This window comes from Candoia aspera, chromosome 4 (assembly GCF_035149785.1).
Source record: "Candoia aspera isolate rCanAsp1 chromosome 4, rCanAsp1.hap2, whole genome shotgun sequence".
NCBI classification, from domain to species: domain Eukaryota; kingdom Metazoa; phylum Chordata; class Lepidosauria; order Squamata; family Boidae; genus Candoia; species Candoia aspera.
This window is the reverse complement of record NC_086156.1, coordinates 64,217,865-64,242,122: the sequence shown is the minus strand read 5'-3', so window position 1 is coordinate 64,242,122 and position 24,258 is coordinate 64,217,865. Positions and strand designations below refer to the sequence as shown.

At 38.4% G+C, this 24,258-nt stretch overlaps 1 protein-coding gene across 1 annotated transcript in view; it reads left to right on the top strand.

Moving 5' to 3' along the window:
- Positions 1-24,258, top strand: part of TMEM245 (transmembrane protein 245) — an 80,313-nt gene that overhangs the window by 17,395 nt on the left and 38,660 nt on the right. The window contains exons 2-7 of the mRNA XM_063300318.1: positions 571-688; positions 2,119-2,220; positions 2,908-3,018; positions 7,686-7,877; positions 10,992-11,161; positions 23,099-23,203. Coding sequence (XP_063156388.1) covers positions 571-688; positions 2,119-2,220; positions 2,908-3,018; positions 7,686-7,877; positions 10,992-11,161; positions 23,099-23,203 — 798 coding nt within the window. The remainder of the gene's footprint in view (positions 1-570; positions 689-2,118; positions 2,221-2,907; positions 3,019-7,685; positions 7,878-10,991; positions 11,162-23,098; positions 23,204-24,258) is intronic.

Sequence of the window (24,258 nt, the reverse complement as noted above, 5' to 3'; positions counted from 1 at the left end):
CTTCTATTATTTTATTCTCAGACTGCTGATGCAGAGAGTAGTAAACAAAAGACAATACTATATTCTGTTGCAGATTGGAGATGTGACTTAAGAGACGGTAGCTTAAGTACATATATATATATACAGATACAACAACCTTCCTTCCATTTGTTTACTGTTCAAGCACAGTTTTTTGATAAATAGTCATTTATCTTTACCATATTTACTCTTTTCTATATGAAAATGTTGACATTTAAACCTGTACATCTCCTGTACAGATTGTACATCCCCACTGTCAGCTTTTACCAACTCCTCCCTGCACCCCTTTCTACCCATCTAAGTATCAAATATTAAACATCTGTTTGAGGAACTGCAAAGACAAAACTATGATCATGGAAAGGCAAGTTTTAATTAATAACTGTTATTTAAAATTGGAAAACATGGTTATACAACTTCTACTGTAGGAATATACTGACTGAATTCAGCTCATGGATTGCTAGTGGACACTCCTGATAGACTGAACTTAATGTATAAGTCTATCAAAGATTTATACTGAACGTTGTCAATTTCAACCTCCTTTTTAATATTCAGATATGGACCTTAATAGCAGGCTATCTGTTGACTGTGTTATTCAAATGGAACCAAAGCACTGAGCGTTACCTGAGAGCAATCTCAGTTCCTGTCTGGATTGTGCTGCTCTTTCATTTGGGTGAGTGAGTACAACATATTACATAGTATGAGATGTTTCTGTAGATTTTTGAAAGCTGGAAAGTTAGCAAATTTGACACATCAGAAGTATTTTGCAGTTGTATTGAGATGATTATTATCTATCCTGCTTCAATATACTTTTGACATGGAATGATATGGGAATTTATTCAACACATGTAATTTCTAAAATCTGAGGGTCCTCATTCCTCTGAAATGTAAAGCTAACCTTCAGGATGTGGGTTCATACATCATGCTAAGATAATTTTTTAGTTTTGGATTAGCATGATATGTCAACTCAGCCATTATGTTTTGTAAACAATGATTCATGACTCAGCATTATATATGAATGAGATAGCTATGGCTTCTTCAACAGTCCAGAGTTATACAGATAATGGTTTAGTTTAATATGGGAACATAATCACTGTAATATGGGAACATAATCACTGTATCTATCTTATTTTTCCTGTAGGTAAATATAGATCCTTGTAACCTTTTTCAATCTCAAGGCTGCACTATGACTTTGCCTGGGAGTTAGGTGGAGAGGGCAGGACTGAAATACTAGGGCCCAATTTTGCATTTTTTTAGGGCTGTGAAATTGGTACCTTAATTCTTAAAAAAACAGAAATACCAATTTTGCTCCTTAAAATGTTACCAAAATCAAAATTTAGCCTGATTATTTTGAGAATTTTAGGGAGTGGCACAAATAGGGCTTGGGGGGATAGATTTTACCCACCTTCACATAACATATCTATATTTGTTTCCTGTTAATTTAAATCATAAAATTTGCCACCATTTTAAAAATACTCAAGTTGATACTTGCCTTTTTTTCATTATTATGCTATTCTTTTTCTTTTAGTTTCCCAGAACTTTTCAGTTTGTTTTGTACTCTTGACTTCCACTGAAAATTATATGCAGTACATTATATTAAATAGCAAGGGTTTTGTTTTTTGTTTTGTTTTTGTTTTTGTTTTGGTGCCTTGAGTCAGGTTTTTGACTCCTGGAGACCGCCTGGGCAAGTTCCTGCAGTTTTCTTAGCAAGTTTTTTCAGAAGTGGTTTACCATTGCTTCCTTCCTAGGGCTGAGAGAGAGTGACTGGCCCAAGGTCACCCAGCTGGCTTTGTGCCTAAGCCAGGACTAGAACTCACGGTCTCCTGGTTTCTAACCTGATGCCTTAACCACTACACCAAACTGGTTCTAAATAGCAAGTTAAAGAGAACATTTTCCTATGTTTTGGATGAATTTTGAATATATTAGTATATCACACTATATTCAAAATTAATCCAAAACATAGGAAAACATTTTATCATAAATTGTTGTTACATCCTATAATTTTTATGAATATCTGTTTTGCACAACAATATAATCATCCTCCTTGATAATATTTATCTGAAAAAATTTAGATGGTATTTAAGGAAACATACTTTTTTCCAGCTTCTACAGCAGGATCTTGGAGAATTCCGGTGGTTGTGCTTTTAATTGTCTTAATGACTGTAGGTTTGCTTCATGAGCAATCAAATGGAAAATGGCCTCCAGGTAAAAATTACTTTTTTTAAAGAATGGAATATGACTATTTTCTGCAGTGAAGCTATTATTATTATTTAAATGTATATGGTGGCTAACTCCCAACAACTCTGGAAGGTTATTGATAAAAAATATTAAAAACAGGAAAAAAATACAATAGTAGACAAAAATGAAGAGTGAAGATGGGAGTGGTGATAAAAAAATGACTGGGAACAAAACAAACCCACATAGTGCAAAGGGGGGCTTCTCACACCCTCCCCAAAAGCCTGGGTGAAGGGCCAGGTCTTCAAGGCCCTTTGAAAAATCAGAAGGGGAGCTATCCAGATCTTGGGGTAAACCTCATTCCAGAGGGCAGGCATTATTATAGGGAAGGCACACCTCCAGGATCCCAATAGAAGGCATTATTTAACTGAAGAAACCTGGAGTGCACCAACCCTGTGATGTTTTATGCCGAGTGATGGGGTTGCTGCTATTGCCATTCTTTTAAAAAAGGAGAAAGCCTTCATTTTACTAAATTGGATTTGATATGACCTTTAGAACCAATTTCAGGTTTTTTGAAGTCTTCAGCTATTAAATTGTACACACAGGTATGTTCTGCATTATTTGGATTATAATTTTACTGAGGAAAGAGGCTGGAGAACTCAACTATTAAAATGTATCATATGTTTCTTTTTTGTTTACTATATTTATTTAATTCAGAGGCACAACTTCCTGGTCAGATAATTTCCATTGCAGCATCTGCAGTCACCATGGTAATCTCGGTTACAGCTTATGAATCAGATAATGAAGATCATCCATTACAAACTTCAGGTGACTTTAATTCTAATGATTCTGTAAGAATATTCAAATATTTTAATTGATCTGCTTGTATGGCTTGCTTGAATTGGTTTGCACACTTTAACTTGATCTCTACATTTATCTTTTTCCTGGTCTGAAAGTTGGTGGATTTAAGAGGATTACTAAACTAATTTGGGGGAAGTTAGGATTTGTAATATATGCTTCAGCTGGGACTTGATTCACCTCTTTGTCAACATCAGTGATAGTGAAACCTTACAAAAAAATGAAAAAAGCATAAGATTTAAAAAAATATTGAAATAAGTATAGTTGTAGATTACAAACTACTTTACAATTCTAAATTCTTCTGTCCTAATTTAGCAAGTTAGAAAAAAACTGTTAGTTGCCTGCTAATTTATTTATCAATGTACTCATTTATAACAACTTTACATCACTGTCATTAGGATTTGGCAAAAGTAACACATCACCTTGCTCTACTTGGAGCTGCCCTTAAAATGTATTTACAACATTACTGTTGTAAACTGCCCAGAGACCCCTGGTGGGAGGAGATAGGCGGTGACAAATTTGATAAATAAATAAAATAAAATTCAAAAACTGCAGTTGGTTCAAAATGCAGTGGGCCAACTACTCCCAACACTGGGAGCACACAATACCTGTTTTGTGGATGTGATGGAATGTGAAGGTGACCTTGGAGAACAGAGAGAAGAGCTGCTGCCTAGGGAATGATCAGATAAAAGGAAAGGGAGCCCGAGAGAAGGTAATGGAAGAAGAAACTTAGGAAAGACCCACCCTGACCACTCAAGCAATAAATAGGGAAGGCAGGAGATTTGTACTTTCAGACTTGCAAGATTGATGTCAGCCCTTCCAGGTAAACCAGACAGAAAACATGACTGGATGAACTAATTCTACTTTATTGTAAGACTACGTTAACAGAATCTTGGAAGTCTGAAAGTGAGTATGATGCTGTAAGAAAGATGCTGGTCGGTTATTAATTCAGAGTGTCTCAATCACAAGCCATTAAGGAATGTGGAAGAGTTCTTTATTAATACAGTGATCAGTTCAAAGGCATAGATCAGACTGAGGCAAAGCCTGCACAAATTTTATTTATTTATTTATTTATTTTATCCCGCCTTAATTATTTTTTATAAATAACTCCAGGTGGTGGACATACCTCATACTCCTTCCTCCTCCTATTTTCCCCACAACAACAACCCTGTGAGGTGAGTTGGGCTGAGAGAGAGTGATTGGCCCAAGGTCACCCAGCTGGCTTTCATGCCTTAGGCGGGACTAGAACTCACAGACTCCTGGTTTCTAGCCCAGCACAGGGCAAGTTAATGCATTTAACCCAGCCCATAGGAACTGGTGACCACCTAAAGAATGGCAGCCTGGAAGCTGGTACATGCAGCAGTAGCTTTAGGTAATAGGCAACCTGGTGTCTTCCAGATGTTTTGGATGGCAAAACCCGCAATCCCTTGCCATTGACCATGTTAGCAGGGGCTATTGGAAATGGAAAGTCAAAACATCCAGAGAGCCCCAGGCTCCATCCCTCTGGATTTTAGTATCAGACTCAAATGAGAAATATTGGTGCTCCTTTGGGCCCCAAAACTTACTCAGCAATTTTGGGACAGTAATTTTCAAATTCCATTTGAAAATCCCCCTTCGTACCAGCCCTTCCCTAAATGCAAAGCGTTGTCTCCACTAACAAGTGCTATCACTTGAGCTGACCTTGGAGCGAAGCAGCCCGGCTAAACAATTCCAATCAACATTCCTAACTGCCATTACAAGCATGCTAAAAGCAATTACTACAAAACCCATCATATATACTGGCAGGATGCTACATCCTGACAGATGCTGAGGGGCTGGAAAGAGTGCCAAGAAGAGCAGCAAAGATGATGAGGGGCTTGGGGCAAAATCTTATGAAGGGTTGTTACAGGAACTGATTATGTTTAGCCTAAAGAGAAGGCTAAGAGAAGATATGATAGCAGTCTTCTAATACTTGAAGGACTGTCAGAGGGAAGAGGGTGTGGATATATTTTGTGTAGTGCCCAAAGGTAGGACACGAACCAGTGGGTGGAAGCTTCACAGAGAGAGATAAGTAAACAGTAATTTCCTGACTGTGAGAGCTATTAAGCAGTAGAACAGCCTGCCTCCTGAAGTTGTGGAAGCTTCATTCCTGGAGGTTTTCAAGAAAGTATGGAGAGCCATTTGTTTGGGATGGTCTTACAGCAGGGGTTTGGACTACAAGATCTCCAAGGTGCCTTCCAATCCTCTAATTCTAATATTCTATGTGCACTGGTGCAGAAACATCTGAGGTTTTAAATACCTCTTACTGACATTTCTGTTGTGGTGTCTTTTGATACTCAGGATGGAGTCCCCATCCTGGCCTCCTGCTTCTTCCTTTGTGTTCTACTTCCTTGGCCCTGTCCTTGGTTGCATATTCAGTTCTGTCCTTGGTTTATTTTATTTTATTTATTTTTCAAAATTAATTACCGCCCATCTCCCCCAAAAGAGGGACTCTATGATTGCATATTCAGTTCTGGGTTTTTACCACCATCCACCTTTTGCTCTAGTTTAGAGCCCTCCAGATGAGACTGGTGAGGCAGCTTGTTGTGAGGATTGGGTTTTTTTTGGAACCACCAGATTGACCCAGACTCAATAGACAAAAAGCATTGGAAATTGATTGGGTTTTTGTTTCTCTCTTTGGTGGCTGTGGGGAGACTTTTATTTTTAAAAAGGAATGCTTACAAATAAAAGAGGAATGGTAAATTATAAATGACTTCAACTAGTGCAGAAATAAATCTTAATAAAACTATTTTCTATTGTAACTATTTTCTATAAGCTCTTTTTCTATGTTATATTCCTTAAAGTCCAATTTCACTTTATTTTCATATATTTCTATTCTATACCTCCAATATATTTGTTTATTGCTGACTTCTATATTTCTGTTGTCTTAGTCCCTGTATTTCTCTATCGCTGTCTGTCACTCTCTATAGAGCTATACTCCTTTTTCTACAGAGTTTGATCTGTCTTTTATCTTTTTTACTTTCTTTTTTCTATTTTTGTCCTGTCAAAGTCTTTCCTTTTTCTTCATCTTTTCAGCTTGTTTGTTCCTGGCTGGGGTTCTTAACTCTTTTCCTCTTCCCAATCTTTGTTCCATCTGAGGAAAACGGCTAGAAGAACTTTTACCTCACACCAGGTCTGACAAAATAAACTCCTCTCTCTCCCCAGTTCTCTCAGCTGCTGTCTCCTTTCCTGCTGCTCTTCTCATTGGTGAAAGGTGAAAGGTCCCCTGTGCAGGACCCAAGTCATGTGTGATCCCTTGGGGGGATGCCGCTTTCGTGATGTTTTCTTGGCAGACTATAGCGGGGTGGTTTGCCATGGTGATCCCAGTTGTCACCTTCCCAGCAAGCTGGGTACTCATTTTACCGACCTTGGAAGGATGGAAGGCTGAGTTGACCTGAGCCGGCTACCCAAGAATCCAGCTTCCACTGGGATCGAACTCAGGTTGTGGGGAGAGTTTCAGTTGCAATAGTGCCACCTCCCACTCTGCGCCACACGAGGCTCCTTTCCTGCTGCCTCTTCTCATTAGGGCTGTCTACCTTTTAGTTTGCCTTGGATGCAAAAGTAATAGCCAGTATTAAGCTCTTCTCTTAGTTTGCCTTTTTACTTTGACTCCTGGGCTTTGGTTCTGTTTATTCAGCCTATTTTTTATGAGGCCTGTGGCTGCAGAGCACCCAGGTAGCCATCTTCTCTTCCCTCCTTGCTCCTGTCCAGCACTCCTGTTTGATTGGCAGTTGGGTCATCCTGACAATGGGGGAGGGCTAAGAAGGGAGGTGGAGGAAGAAGCACAGGTCCTTTTAATCTGCTTAGGCAATTTGTCCTGTCACACACCTGCAAAACAGTTCCTACTTTTTGTAAGATTTATCACATCTTTTCCAAGAATTCTTCAAGCAAAATCTTGTAGATATTAAAGATGTTCCCCTTTGGTTTTAGTTTTTTTTTTTAAGGAGTGCTTCAAATATGCTATCTTTACCCTTGTTCTTGGACTGATGACATTGCTATAAAATGTGAAAATCAATGAATCTGCATTCTTCAGGATAAGCATCGTAAATAAATACATATTTGTTGCATTGGCATCCAGTGATTGTATGTATTTGTTAAGGGGCATTCTTTCTTGTTTGAAAGTAAATTTGCTCTACAAATCAGGCCTTCAGATACTGGATATTTTGGGGACCTAGTTGGTATGTAGGGAACTGGAGATAATGATAAAAGTGTAGTTGTTTGTATGATTTTTGGGAGAGATTATTAGACTACAATGACATTTACATATGTATGTATGTACGTATGTATGTCTTCAAGTCAGTTTCAACTACTAGTGATTGCTGAATAAGTCTGGGCAGTTTTCTTGGCAAGGTTTTTGAAGTAGTTTGCCATTGCCTGCTTCCTAGGCCTGAGAGAGAGTGACTGGCCCAAGGTCACCCAGCTGGCTTTGTGCCTAAGGTGGGACTAGAGCTCATGGTCTTCTAGTTTCTAGCTTGTTGCCTTAACCACTACACCAAGCTGGCTCTCTACAATGACAATAGAAGATTTTTATGTTCAGTGATACTCTTCTGAACCTCTTCAAGGTAAGCCCGCTAATCCAACAATAAATATTTCTTGTTGTACTTATGATTTTGTTCTAGGAATTATAGAAAGTGATGATCCCTCATCAGCTTCATCCAAAGAGAAGAGCAGGCAGAGACCTGAGATTGGAGCACTTCCTAAAAAGAAGAAAGCCAGTGACATCTATTTTGTTCTGCTTGCATGGAGCATTGTAATAGTCCAGATCTGGTTTAATTTCTGGATAATTCAATTGCTGCCCTTACCTTTTGCAGGTTATTCAATTTTTTTTAAATATTGTGAATTAAAATATTTTGATTGGATAGGTAACCTAATACCCTCTTTGGGGGGCAACTCCACTGTGCATATTTATTTATTTAATCCTTAGAACCCAGCCCAATCTTGAAGAGCTGTGAGTGTCATACAGCAATAAAGAAAATACATAATCATAAAATCTAGTCAGAGCCATTGGGAGCCCAAGTTGCAGAAATATACAGCTCTGACTTGCTTAATAGATAATCTTGCATTAAGCTGGTATTAAGCTGCAAGATGTTTTTCTATGTTGATACTTATTATGAGGCATACTATGTCAACAGGTATGGAGATGGGACACAAAATACTTCTGATACATTTATTATATTTATTGATGATACACTCAGCCAGACTCTGAGGCAAAACATTTTTCGGGCCTTTGAATTATGTATCAGAGGCCATGCTAAATTTAAAAGGGGGTGGGGAGGCAGGGTCCAAACCCTACTTTTACTTATTCTGATTTAGTAAAGCATAATTAAATTAATTATGTATTAGATGTATTATTTATTATATCATGCTCTTCCTTTAGGAGATCAATTTGGCACCAATTTTTAGTGGCACTCCACACAAGGCTTTTTGATATGATCTTGGGGCATCAGATTGTGATCACATGTTGTATGAACATAGTCACTGTATGAAATTACAACCTCCCTTACTCTCTTTGATCTAAAGAGCAATGCCTTCCCTAGCATATCCTTTCTATAAAGTTTGTATCCAGGAATGATTATATTCCACTAATCCTACCAGTTCCCCCAGGATTTTATTAATACCTACTATACCTGCATTCTCATTTAACCCCATCTCGGTTCAGCGACTGCTAGCATTGGCATAGAAACAGTTATAAACAATGTTGCTCTTGATGGTGCAAATCCTTTTCACACCTTTTTGTTTCTTTGATCCTTTTATGATCCTTTTATAGTCAAATTTCTACTTTGCTGGTAACTGTGTGCTAAATGTAACATTATGTTTCCTATCAAATCAACAATATTTACATCTCATTATGATCACCATTTAGGATTAAATCTGGGTTGCCCTCACTCTGGTTGGTTCTAAGAGTAAAGATCAATGTTCAAAGGCATAGATCTGTCCCCTCTTGAACATAACAGCTTTTTAGATATTTATAAACCATTGTCAAATTTCCACTCAGTCTTCCCTTTTACAAATTATATTTGCCTAGTTTCTTCAAACATTCCTCATACAGTTTGATTTTCAGATCCCATATCCTGGAATTTGACCTATAAATCTGCTTCAGTTTTTATGTGTGTTTTTAAAAGTGTAGTTTTTCAAGTACTCCAGAGTTTGGTCTACCTAGGACCTCTTATCTCCCATGATCTGGAATCAGTGTTTCTTTGCATGCAGCCATCTTTAGCTTTATCTATCTATCTATCTATCTATCTATCAAATTTGACAATGCCTGTCTCCTCCCACCAGAGGGTCTCTGGGCGGTTACAACAATAATAAAACAATAAATATACAATAAAATTATTTTATTATATAAAATATAATATCTAAAAATACAATTACAAGTAAACAACAATCATAGATAAAAATAGAATCCCAAATGGCAGAATAGCTTAGTCCTTGTATGTGACGAGCACTCTAGGGCACTAGCCATCCCCAAACGTGATGACTCCCCTCCCTGCCCCAAGCCAGGTGGCAGAGCCAGGTCTTCAAATTCCTCCGGAAGGCCAGGAGCAATTGGGCTAGCCTCACCTCCAGGGACAAGATGTTCCAGAGGGCAGGAGCTACTGCAGAGAAGGCCAGCCTCCTGGACCCCGCCAGACAGAATTCTCTTACCAACGGGGTCTACAACATGCCCTCTCTGCATGATCGCTTGCTGTCCATAAGCATCCTCTCACATGCACTACAACAAGCCACTTCATCTTCCCAACCCAGAAGACACTGTCTCTGTTTTATGTACTATATTCAGAGATTACCCTTTTGGAATGGAGATTTTTCATGTTTTATCTTTATGTTTTAAGTAATGTTATTAATTTCTGATTATTATGCAGCAAGTCTTGCAGTGTACTGCCTTATTAAACATTTCATTTCTGAAATATTTATTATCAGTCAGATTTATATAGCCGCTCATCTCCCAAAGAGTGACTCTGGGCAGTATACAATAATCAATAAAAAAGTACATAAAACAGGCATTTAAAAATACAAAAATCAACATTAAAATAGAGATTAATTAAAACTAAAATATATATAAACCCCAAGCAGAGGGAGAATGAGTACATCCACCTCAATAATGGAGCCATCTAGACAAGTCTGATGTTTTTTACATTATAGACTTGCAAAGTTAGAGGGGGGCACTTAGACCATGAAGTTCAACCCTCTGTTCAGTGCAGGAATCCAAATTAAAACATCCTAGAGAGATGTCTGTCTAGTGTCCACTTTAATATATCAAGAAGATAATTGTCCTTCTGTGAACCATTTCCAATTTCTGTGACTTCTTGAAGTGTGATGCCCAACTGGATACAATATTTGAAATGCTAGGGAAAGCTGGTAGGGCAAGCCACTTCATATAAACAGACAGCAAACCCCAAACTGACTCACATTGATGATGTTACCTAGTTGGATAATGAAACATCTACAAGCAAACAACCAAGCTTAGAGAACACCAAGAACTCCACAGTTCAACCCTGAGCTGCAGATACTCTTCTATTGAAAGAAGACTATATAATAAGATAAAGTGCCCCACCAAAGGCTAAATCTGTTTGGAGCTTGCTTATTGACATCTTACTATGCTGCTTACTGTTTTGTATGCCTAATGGAAAAAAATAAGCATCCAGTAATCCTGAAACCTCAGAAGCAAAACTTGTATATGAAGTAGTATCTGCAGTAGTGAAATCTTAATCCTGAATTCCAGTGATCTTCATATTTATAAGAAAAAAAAATGACCACGTTTAACATTAACTGTGATTCATCCAAAATCAAGCATTTTGAGGGCTGTTGATTCAGGCAGAAAAAATTGAATATGAGCTTAATTCCTATTGAAACAATATGACCTTATGAACAAAAATATGGGATATTGTGTATGAAAAGTATTAAATTCCTTTTTTTAATGTTTGCAGTGTGGGTTGTAAAAAAACTTCTGGTCCATTTTGGAATAGTGCAATTCTCACTAATTTACTGCAATACCTACTGGCATGTTCTGGAAGACTTTGTGAGACAACGTCAAGAAGTTCTTGTACCACGACCAGTTAAGGGGCTTGGAAGAATTATTCTAAAATTAGACAGAAAGGTATTTAAAATTCTTTGTGAAATCACTCTACTTCATAGTGAATGAATTTATTTCTGTGAAGAAATATGTTCCCTGTAGTTTGCTAATTGCATTCCTCTATTAAAAATAGTAAAAGCACCCGTGGGTGTTTAGGATATAAGTAGCACAACCTTTCCAGTGTTATTTTCAGGGTCTTATTATGGTTAATAGCTGGGATTATGACTTATTAAAAGTGAAACACTACTGATAGGAAAGACAGAAGCAATGTTCACCTATTCTCTTGCACCTCCAGAAATCATTTCTGTAAGGTTGGAGAAGCTTCTCAAGTAGCTTTGGAAACAGTTCTGGGAACTTTAGAAAGAAGCTATTGTGAAACTTTGCCCCAATCCCAACAGAAGCTTCTGTTGTATCTTTAATATAACATTTCCAGACATAATCCTGGAACAGTATTCTTAGTTGTTTCCTTTTATTAATTAACAATTTGGAAAAACTAGGGGGAAAAAGTTAAAGTACAAAAATGCAATAATCCTTACAGGAAAAATACTTTTGCAAGTATTATTTACCTTTGGTTGACTAATGTAATAATACCAAGAAAAAACTTCCTGTTCCTATTTCCTGGAATTTCTGTTCCTATTTCCTACTTCTTATTTCCTGTTCCTATTAAATAACTTCCTATTTAGAGATGATTCTAGAATAGCAGGGAATTCACTACATAGATATATTTTCTTAAACATGTTATTCATGATTCTAAAAGAGAATCTGCCATGATTCAGCTTTAATATTTTTTTTATAATTCTTTGGGGAAAATATAAGGAAAACCATAGAAAAAACGCATCTTTTTCTGAATGCTTTAGCTTAATTTCAGACACTTTGTATGGCAATTTGGATAAGAGTGGCAAGGCTGATAAGCAGCAAGGCAGTTGTCACATTGCATTTTATGGATATTTTGATTTATGCATACTGTAAGCTGCCTAGTGTCATTCAGATAGGCAGCATATAAATAGAAATAAATATATAAATATTAACTAAAAACTGAAAGATGTGCACGTTTAGGATGTTTACTGCATAAGTGCTGAAATTCATGGTTGGCTGTCAGCTGTTTCCTTTGGGCATGGGGGTCTAAAGGTTGGGTGAGCCCATAAATATGATTTTTTAGTATCATTGTTATATGGATTCGGTTAGATTGTCTTTTGCCACCATTATATTCTTACTGTATTCGTTTGTTATTTTTTGTTCTATTATCTTGTCTTTTGGTTGTTAATCTTAATGTTCGCCATCAGAATTGCAGCTGGTGGGATGGGCAGTTATATAAGTTGAATGGATGGATAAATGAATGGTTGTCAGAAGCAGCTGGATGACAGAAAATTAGCATAATTGTCCAAGTCTGGGCTGTTCTGTGGCAGAAGGGGATTACTAATTTTGCAGCTTAGTCAATAGCCCATTATGAATCCTATGCAGGGAAATTCCATAGGCTTCAGAGAGAGATGTAAGTTAAATTGAGCAAAGTAGGTTGTAAATTTGCAGGATTCCCAACCTATTTGTCAAGCAAAGAGAAGGAGATTAGACTTCGATAGCTGTAGTAGTTATTGTAGCTGTAGCCACTGGCTGGGGATATTAGGAAATTCTGCCCCATCTACTGAGCTAGTTGATTCATTGTCTAACATCCATCCAGTTCAACCTTCTATTTAATGCAATAAATATGATAATCAAAGTCCTAGCCTGAGTGTTAGCTGCCTCTCAACTTAGCCACCCTTCATCTTTCCTCCAACACACAACTTTCTGATATCTTTATGTTAAGGCCTGAAAGCAGTTTTCCATCTTAGTTTTAAGTTATTTTTATCATTTAAATCAGTTCAGTTAACATATTGTAGAAGCAAAAAATACTTTGAAATAATATTTACAGGATTCCTTGTAGTCAGAAATGTGCTTTCTTTCAAGCTGATCATTGAGAAAGCTCATTTACACTTAAAGCTCTTTAAAAGTATATTCCATCCTACACTCACATTGAGAGTGTTCAGTGCAGCTTATTTCTGAGAAGAGAAGATTGCTGCCATATTCCAACCAGATGCATTTTCCATGACAATTCTGAATCAGCTCTCCAAGAAAGTATTCTTATCTTGCCAGAGTCAGATAGGGGAACGTGTCCAAGTTGAAAGGCTCACTTAACCCATCACCCGTTAATAAATAATTTCTTTCAAATTGGATTGTTTCATCTCTCCTTCAAGGAGCTCACAATAGTGCATAAGGCTTCCCAACAATCATTCCTCTAAAACCTCCTTAATCAGTATGCTACAGTATGCCTCTCTTAATGAGGACTTAATATTTTGAATGTTTTTTTTTTTATTAAGGTAGTCCTCGTTTAACAATCACGTGTTCAGCAACTGTTCAAAGTTATGATGGTGCTGAACGAGTGGTACTTACAACTGGTCCTTGAAGTTCCAGCCATCCCAGCACCTCTGCAGTCATGTGACTGTGATCTGGGTGCTTGGCAACTGGCTTGCACTTACAACAGTTGCAGTGTCCTACAGTCACATGTTTGCCATTTGTGACCTTCCCTGCTGGCTTCCCACAAGCAAAGTCAATGGAAAAGACAGCAAGGAAAGTTGCAAGTCGCTTCAGCAAGTTACTCATACTCTGCCCACCCAGCTGCAGCCACCCTTGGCACTGCTGTGCTCATGCTGTGCCTCGCCAGCCACCCTCACATCCTCCCCTTCCTGGCAGTGGCCACCCCTGTCCGCACCGTGCTCATGCCATGCCTTTCCAGCCACCTGCACACATTCCTCCACCCAAAAGCAGCCATTTACCTGCCTGCCAGCCTGCTTGCAAAGCACCTGGAACTCACTTAATGACCTGCAATCCTCACTTAACAACAGCAACGGGGAGTACCAGGATTGCCCTCACTAAGCGATGTGGTTACATCATGTTGTGCTTTATGACCACATTGCTTAGCAATGGAAATTCTGGTCCCAATTGCCATAGTTAACTACCTGTAAGATATACATTTTCCCTGGAACACCCTTCTTAGCTGATTTGCATAGGCCGATGAAATATTCCTTTCCCACTACATTTTAACTAATTTTCCATCAGAAAATAAAATTCATGCATATGATTCCCCCCATGTTTTCTGTAAACTTCCTGTTCTGAGATAATGCCACTCTCGCTGAGCAAGTGACAGCTAATGGATTTGTGTAATTAAATAGGAAAGTTTAAGGGAGGGATGTTAATATATTTTTCCTCTAAGCCAAGAGTCAGATAGGTAGCTAACATGAAAGCCTGAGAAAAGACAAGAGAAGAAACATAACAGTTGTGACTCACTACTAAGAGAAATTAAAACAAATGTACAGGTAAACCTTGCCTAGCAACTGCCTCAAGCAGCAACCGTTCAAAGTTACCACAGTGATGAAAAAGTAACTTTGCAACCAATACCCACATTTATGACCTCCTCAGCGTCTCTCTCTCTCTCTCAGTTACATATTCACCATTACAGTCAGTTATTATGCATTATCTTATTTCCCCCCCACACCAGAGCGGAAGGATTGCCTAAACAAGTGATCTTTTTCTGAGCTGCTTTTCTAGCACAGTGCTTCCCCTAAAGTTGCTAAATGCAACTTAAAAAATTCAGCTCTGTGATCTTAATTAGCCAGCTACCAGCTGCTGCCTGCAACTGTCAAGGCCCTAATCAGTTTCATACTAAAGTCTTTCTTTTGCCTCTAAGCTGCTTGGGGCTCACAGCCGCATGTGCGCTAGGCAAATAGCCGGCACGAGTGCATTCCTTTAAATGTGTACTCCCATTGAATCCCCATTCCCTGCTTACTCTCTTGTAAGCACTTCCTCTCCAATGAATGTAAATACAAACATTAATTCCATTCTTGCTAATATCCCAGCACTGGGGTGAGCTTTCCAAAGGTCGAGAGAGTAGGGAGGAAAGGAAAGCTAAAGTAAAATCATAAGCACATTCGCGATCATGTGGTTTTCCACTTAGCGCAGGATCACTTAGTGACTGAGTTGCGGGTCCCAATTGTCGCTAAATGAGGAATACCTGTATATTTTCTTATTTAGAATATGAAAACAACTGCACATAAATAGTAAAGTATGCATTCAAGTTTGCAGAAATATGTGTTTAACCTCTACCATATAAAGAATATGCCCACTTCTGTTCACAGAGATTCATTGAAGCATATAATTTGACCAGGAATGCCTTAACGTTTGCATACAACTGTGTAAAAGAGAACTAGTGGACTGACTCCCATGACAAACATAGCAATTGGAGGATACCATTTGTTCAAAAGCAACAGAGAGGGATGAGGAGTTGCACTGTATGAGTGCCAAGATTATTAGCAGATCAGCCCCATTAATGTAGAATTATACTCAATTCAAAGTGCTGGTCATTAAAGCTCTAAACAGCACAGCACTGGGATGCATTAGGTAATGCCTTGCCAGAACTGAATCTGCCTGTCTGGTCCAATCTGGTCATCAAGAGAGAGCCTGCAGGTCATGGGAGAAGTTTACAGGGGATAATAGGCCTTCTCTGTACTTCCTCTCTGAAGTACACTTTGCCCCACTTTGCTGCAATTCCAGAGACAGGTTAAAACTGTTTTATTTCAATAAGCATTTGATTCCAGTTGTTTCACTGTGGGGAGCCTTTCTTGAGTTTAATTTGGAGCATATCTTTGCTTTTAATGTTTTTTTGGATGGGTGGCGTTTCTGACATTGTTTAGATTTTCTTATTGTTTTCTGTTTGTTTTGTTTGTTCTGTTTCTGCCCAGAGTTGTTTGGGGCTGGGGTGAGTTATAAATCATGTAAAATAACTTAAAATTAAACAAAGTTCCATTTCTTTATTTATCTTTTTTTAAAAGAATTTTATTAAATTTCAGAAAAAGATAAAAGATTTAAAAAAAACAAAGAACTACAAAAAAGGGTTTAAAAAGTGTGAAAACACAAGAGAAATTTTTTTTAATAGATTACAAAGAGAAGTGACTTCCGACTTTAAACATCAAGGATATACAGCAATTTTCCATAATCAATCCCTTACTTATTAAAACAAAATCACATTATTTCTATAAGTCAGCCCCTTAGCACATTATAAAAATCACTAAATACCATTGCTCCCTTCCCTTATATTAAAAGAAAAGAAAAAGTATAACTCACCTAATCAACTTCCCCCCCCAAAGATAACAATGACTTAATTATTCTCTTCCTACTACTATTCTATACATTCCTGTCTACTGTAATAAAGATCAAAAATTTAAAAAAGCATGTGAATTGTCTGCCATTATAATTAATAATACAAGAAACATGAGTTAACAGTATTTTTTTAAAAACCTTAATAATCTTAATTCCAATCATTAACAATAAGTAAAATCATCCAAAGCCAAAGACCAGATAAATATTTTTAGCCCCTTAACCCACTTAACCCATAGACCAAAGCATTTACATATCCCCGTAATAAACACAGAGCTATTTTCTGAAAGAACTCAAACAGCCCAACTACTCTCCTCACAAACACAGACTTCTCTTCAAAAAACCTCCCATACATATTAACCCCTTATTTTCCATAACATTCCATCAGATGATCAAATTCACTCATATCTTGCAACTCAATTACTCCATTAGGCTTCTTCAATTCAGCATTGTCAATTTCATCCAGCATTTCAGCAGAAGCCCCAATCTAATTCTTAGAAGAGACATTTCCACTGTTGTTAAATTCTTTAATTCCATCCGCAGTATCCCCAACCAGATGGCACATTTTAGACCACATATTTTCCACAATGCTCTGAATGCCTTGCATAAAAGCTTGGCAGGAATCAGAAAAAGTCTGCTTAATATCTGCTTTAATATCTCAGTGGAAGTCAGAGAGAGCCTGGTTAAGATCCTCCATGTCTCACACAGTAAATTATGGTACCCCCTGGGTACTTAACCAGCAAAAGTAAAAGGTAATGGAAAATTTCCAAACTGAGTTAAGATAGCAGACAGTTCCCCAGAGAAAGTGGTGGCAGGAAAGTGAAAGTTCAGAACGGCAGATTCAACGTGTAGGAAAAATGTTAAAATCTTCAAAATTAGCACAAAAATAATAATGGAGACTATAATATACTCTCAACCCTCCTTGGTATTGGATGGAAAACAAAATCCAAAGCTTAAAAAGATTTTTTTTTAATTAATCACAAAAATAACAATAAGCACCAAGAGAGATTGTTTCTCCTTAATGTAGGGTAGGGTAGAAACAATTAAAAAAAAAATTGAGTGCTTTAGAAATGGGGTGGCTGGACTTAATGTCCCTTTAAGGTTGCAGCACAGCTTGGAAATGGTGATGTCCCAGCCTCCTGGTGAACTCTTACCCATTGATCGTGAATGCTGTTTACGATCTCCTGGCTGCAATTCACCGTTCGGAAGACAAATGGGTTGATTCCGAGCGTTTTCCTTGATCTGGAAAAATGCTCCTGGGCTTCAGGAGGAACAATCCTGAGCCCGAAAAAGCTGCCATGATGCCAGTTCTGCCCAAGGAGCTCGCGGGCACAGCTGTTCACTCCGCCATGTCCCCACCGGAAGTCCCATTTATTTATCATAGGTTCTCCTCCTCACATTTTTTGTATATGTCTCTGTTTCTTTTCGCCATATTAGAGAGATGTGCATGAACCCCCATTGGTCTGTTTAGATATATTCCCTTTTTCTTTTTTGCGGTGGTCATTTGCAATTTCATCTTCATTGTCTCCTTTTGCAAAATGTCCTATCCTTCATCGATCTTTTCTCCTTTGGGATTTCAAGCCTTTGACTTCAATCTACCTTTCCTCAAAGTTATCGAAGTCCACTCTTATGGACTTAGGGTCTAAGTCTGACACTTCTTAGTTCTTCCTCTTCTGGATATAATAAATTCAAGAATAATATGATCACTTTCCCCAAAGATGCCATTCACCTTCTGTTCACTGTAATGTTTCAGTACCGGGTGCCAGTCATGAGTATTATCCCACCACGTTTCAGTGATGCCTATCACGTAATACTTGTCTTCCTGAGATAGGATCTCTAGTTCTCCCTGTTTATTTCATATGCTCTGTGTAGAAACACTTGTTTTTAGTACCATCTACTGGTGCCTCTATTATAGTGTCTTGCAAAACCCCATCTTGGCCTTCTACTTCTCCCTTCTGTTCTGCTTTCTTATCTCTGGTCCATGGCTGCATATTGAGTTCTGAGCCTTTGCTACCTTGCCTTCCTAATGAGAATTGTGAGATAACTTCCCAGTTTTAGTAAAATGCATCATGCATCAAGTCTCTTCCCTAACTATAGAACTATAAAGATAGCATAACTGTAACCCCCATCTACCATTTTAATCAATATTCTACAACCCCAAAACTCCCATGCTAATCTTTAAACCAGTCCAGAATGATAAACCTCTGCAGTTACCCAGTTATCTCTAACTAGTTGTCTTGTTTAATAACTTTCACTAGCACTTTCTCCACATCCAAATCCCTCACAAGCTGCTAATTTCCCAAAATAAGATCCTACATTAAAATTCACAATTAATACCTAATAATGACTTAACTGAAACAGACCTCTAACTCAGGCACCACCTCTATATATTTGAATGGCTTAATATTTTTCAAAGAAGCCGATCCCATTTAACTGCAACCCTTATCTTCAGTAGATCATTTCTTCTTCTTCCCATCTCTTTTATTTTCTTTTTCCTTTCTTTTGAAATGCTACTTCTTTTGTTACTTCCTTCTGTTCTTATGCATCCAAAGGTTATTTTTCTCTATTGATTTAATATCTTTTTTATTTCAACACCAATTAACAGCATCTTGCACAATTTAGGATCAGACTAAAGAGATTAGGGAAGACCCACAGATCAGCTAGATATGAGCTCACTAATATTCCTAAGGAATATGCAGTGGAGGTGAAGAATAGATTTAAGGGACTGGACTTCGTAGATAGGGTCCCGGAAGAACTCTGGACAGAAGTTGGCAGCATTGTTCAGGAGGCGGCAACAAAATACATCCCAAAGAAAGAGAAAACCAAGAAGGCAAAATGGCTGTCTGCTGAGACACTAGAAGTAGCCCAAGAAAGAAGGAAAGCAAAAGGCAACAGTGATAGGGGGAGATATGCCCAATTAAATGCAAAATTCCAGAGGTTAGCCAGAAGAGATAAGGAATTATTTTTAAACAAGCAATGCGCGGAAGTGGAAGAAGACAATAGAATAGGAAATTCTATTCTTTTCTTCCAGAAAATTAGAAACATTGGAGGTAAATTCCAGGCCAAAATGGGTATGATCAAAAACAAAGATGGCAAGGACCTAACAGAAGAAGAAGAGATCAAGAAAAGGTGGCAAGAATATACAGAAGACCTGTATAGGAAGGATAACAATATCGGAGATAGCTTTGACGGTGTGGTCAGTGAGCTAGAGCCAGACATCCTGAAGAGTGAGGTTGAGTGGGCCTTAAGGAGCATTGCTAATAACAAGGCAGCAGGGGACGACGGCATCCCAGCTGAACTGTTCAAAATCTTGCAAGATGATGCTGTCAAGGTAATGCATGCTATATGCCAGCAAATTTGGAAAACACAAGAATGGCCATCAGATTGGAAAAAATCAACTTATATCCCCATACCAAAAAAGGGAAACACTAAAGAATGTTCAAACTATCGAACAGTGGCACTCATTTCACATGCCAGTAAGGTAATGCTCAAGATCCTGCAAGGTAGACTTCAGCAGTTCATGGAGCGAGAATTGCCAGATGTACAAGCTGGGTTTAGAAAAGGCAGAGGAACTAGGGACCAAATTGCCAATATCCGCTGGATCATGGAAAAAGCCAGGGAGTTTCAGAAAAACATTTATTTCTGTTTTATTGACTGTTCTAAAGCCTTTGACTGTGTGGACCATAACAAATCGTGGCAAGTTCTTAGTGGTATGGGGATACCAAGTCATCTTGTATGCCTCCTGAAGAATCTGTATAACGACAAGTAGCAACAGTAAGAACAGACCACGGAACAACGGACTGGTTTAAGATTGGGAAAGGAGTACGGCAGGGCTGTATACTGTCACCCCACCTATTCAACTTGTATGCAGAACACATCACGCGACATGCTGGGCTTGAGGAATCCAAGGCTGGAGTTAAAATCTCTGGAAGAAACATTAACAATCTCAGATATGCAGATGATACCACTTTGATGGCTGAAAGTGAAGAGGAACTGAGGAGCCTTATGATGAAGGTGAAAGAAGAAAGTGCAAAAGCTGCCTTGCAGCTAAACCTCAAAAAAACCAAGATTATGGCAACCAGCTTGATTGATAACTGGCAAATAGAGGGAGAAAATGTGGAAGCAGTGAAAGACTTTGTATTCCTAGGTGCAAAGATTACTGCAGATGTTGACTGCAGTCAGGAAATCAGAAGACGCTTAATCCTTGGGAGAAGAGCAATGACAAATCTCGATAAAATAGTTAAGAGCAGAGACATCACACTGACAACAAAGGCCCGCATAGTTAAAGCAATGGTGTTCCCTGTAGTAACATATGGCTGCGAGAGCTGGACCATAAGGAAGGCTGAGCGAAGGAAGATCGATGCTTTTGAACTGTGGTGTTGGAGGAAAATTCTGAGAGTGCCTTGGACTCCAAGAAGATCAAACCAGTCCATCCTCCAGGAAATAAAGCCAGACTGCTCACTTGAGGGAATGATATTAAAGGCAAAACTGAAATACTTTGGCCACATAATGAGAAGACAGGACAGCCTGGAGAAGATGCTGATGCTAGGGAGAGTGGAAGGCAAAAGGAAGAGGGGCCGACCAAGGGCAAGATGGATGGATGATATTCTAGAGGTGACGGACTCGTCCCTGGGGGAGCTGGGGATGTTGACGACCGACAGGAAGCTCTGGCGTGGGCTGGTCCATGAAGTCACGAAGAGTCGGAAGCGACTAAACGAATAAACAACAACAATTAACAGCAAATTTTTGCCATCAGATTGAATTCTGACCTCTAGGTCTTTTTCAAATAGCTAATTTCAGAATTGAAAAATTTGCTCCTCTATCAGGGCACTTGATCAAAGGATCGTTACCTTGTCGTAGTGCTGGAGCTTGAGCACCTCAATGATGCCATGAGCTAAACCGTGAAGCGACTAAACGAATAAACAACAATCAGGGCACTTGCACATAGGACTGATGCTCCGTGAATCTGAAGCCAAAAAAAATTAAACCATAGGACTAGTTTAGAGGACTGCCACACAGAATGGCTTGTAGATTCTCAGGCAGATGTTTTTGCATCAGAAAAATACAATTTGGAAGCCTTCTTTGAGTATTTCTTCCTTGAACAATTTTCCTCTGCCGTTTCCTCATTATAATTTCTTTCTGTAAAAGTAGTAAATGCTTTATTTTTTATTCCACTTATTTGCAATGTGTTTTAGAAATTTTCTTTTTAGAAATCTTTATTTCTTTATTTCTTTCTTAGAATACTGCTCCTCTGTCAGAACTTTACTCATCTTTAAACTCACTTTCTCCACTCGCCATCTTTAGATTGACTAGCATTTTTTTATAATGTAGAAGCAGAATCCTCAGAGTTCTGAGTTTTTAAAACCAAAAATTAAAGAGAGGACAGATCACAAAATAGGAAATTCAAAATCATTTGAAGTTTTAAAACTGATCTACTACAAAGTTAAATTATTATAGTAGTGTTCATCACTTCCTTCATATGCACCAAATTTCCAGGTGCCTAGTAGCAACTGATTTATTTTATGGGAATCTCTGTGAGTTATAACATACCCCCAATAATCAACTCCATTTTTAATCGCTTCCATACTTCACTTAGTATCAATCCTGAACATAGTTCTATAATATGGCAATGGTAGTCCCTGTGGGTGTGGGAGTGTATTATTACTGCAAATTTAAGTATATAAAATTGTTCATATCTGCTCCAAGTTGGACTCCAACTGGGCATATAGGGCTAAGGTGCCAGGGGCACAGTCTGGTGATGTAATCTGAGACGAGTTTGAGTCAGTGACTCTCAAGGAAGGAAGTGAACAAGGTTCTCTGTCCAGTTAGCTCAGCCACTTGTTTGTTGGACCCAGGTTTTTCATGGCTCATTAAGGCAAGCAGAAAGGTCGCCTATATATAGGTCCAGGCAGTGGTGTTGGCCTCCTTGAAGGAGGGGGTGGTGTGCTTCCTCTTCAAGAGGTTGTCATTGGACCCAACTATTTTAGACCAGTATTGTTCTGTCTCTAACTTTCCCTTTTCAGGGAAGGTTGTTAAGAAGGTGGTTGGGCTGCAATTATGTTGGGAGTCAGGCCAGGATTTTGGTACAGAGACAGCCTTGGTTGTGCTTGTTTATGACCTGTGGTGCAGCTAGGATGCGGTTGATGCATCCACCTTGTGCTCCTTGATCTCTCAGCAGCTTTCAATACAATTGACCACAGTATCCTTCTGACTGGCTCCAGGGGTTGGGAATTTGGGGTACTGTTTTATGGTGGTTCTTTTCTTTGTGTGGTGCCACAGGACTCTACACACTTTCCCATCCTGTTTAACATCTACATGAAACCACACAGATGTCAAGTCCTGGGACAGAATTTTGATAGCCTCACTTGGCCAGTCTGGGGTCAAAAGATATAGTTGATACTGTATCAACATACTGACGATACCAGACCCCAAACCAGCAGATGACCTCTAGTCTTATATTAAGTTCTCTTTTAGGTTTGAGCAAGACATAAAGCCACAGCTGTTTATGCAAATTTTCATTATACTATGGAATCATTTGAGGTCATTACCAGGTTTTCTTGGTTCAGGAAGCCCAGTTACAAAACTTTTAATTGGTTTGTTTTAAGTTATATTAATACAGCTTTACTCATGCTGCTTCAATATACAGTATCTCGTCTTACAAGGTCTCTGTGTTACTAAAGATGTCACTAAACAGAAAATTAGAACAAAAATGCTTGGATACATTAACATGTTATTTTGATTCCTTAATGGTTTATTACATTTTCTTGTTTTTCACAGATGATCGTGTGGTTGGAAAAAATTCTAGATAAAATCATTAGCATATTCATTATATTTGTGTTAGTGATAGGCACCGTACTGCTTGCTCTGCTCCTTACAGCAAAGGTATGTGTCCTATTAAACAATGTCATGTTTTTACTGAAACATACTGTACATTCTAGTCTGCAGATTTCACTAACGTTCAGTATTTTATTTCTTAAAACTGATTTAATCAATGTATATTCTGATAATCACACTGAACAATCATAGTGATTGAAAGAGAAAAGCAAACATTTGGACACCAAGTTGCCCTCAGATTAGATAAATTTGTTTTTTCAAAAAAAAAAAAAAAAAAAAGTAAAGGTGTGCACAAAGCAGGGGGAAAAAACCCTGTTTCAGCAGGATGATAATTCAAAATTGTGATGTATTTAACCTTGTGAGTATGCTGCAATATATCCATTCTTCACTGTGGTATTGTATTAGCATGCTGTCTTGTGTGAACATAGGTAAGTGAATATTGACAAAGAGTAAACTGTATTTTTCTTTTTTTTTCATTTCATATAAAGAAGGAATATAGAAGATAATATACCATCATATACATCATTATGGTTTTAGATTATTTTCTTACAAGAAAACAAATGTGAAATCTGAGCAGTCTGTAAAAATTAAAACACATCACCCTTCAGAATGTGCTTGACATATTTGTGTTCAAGATCATTTTTTTATATTTTAGCATATACAGGTAGTCCTTGACTTATGACCACTCATTCAGTGACCGATCAAAATTACGAAGGCACTGAACGAGGGAGACTTATGACCGGTCCGTGAAGTTGCAGCCTTCACAGTGTCCCTGTAGTCATGAGATCATGATCTGGGCACTTGGGCTCCCGGCTCACAATTATGATGTTGCAGCGAGCCATGGTCACATGATCACCATTTGTGACCTTTCCTGCCAGCTTCCCACAAGTAAAATCAATGGGGAAGCCAGCAGGGAAGGCTACAAGTTGCTCCTGTAAGTCATTCCCACTGCTTTTTCTCTCAAGGAGCCCCACTATGGGGTATGAGATCCCAGGGATCTCATACTCCGTAGCACCCCCCCCAAGTGCCTGCCTGCTGCCCTTGCCAGCCCTTCCACTGACCTCACTGGCCCTCCTCTGCTTTCCAGTGCCTGCCTGCTATCC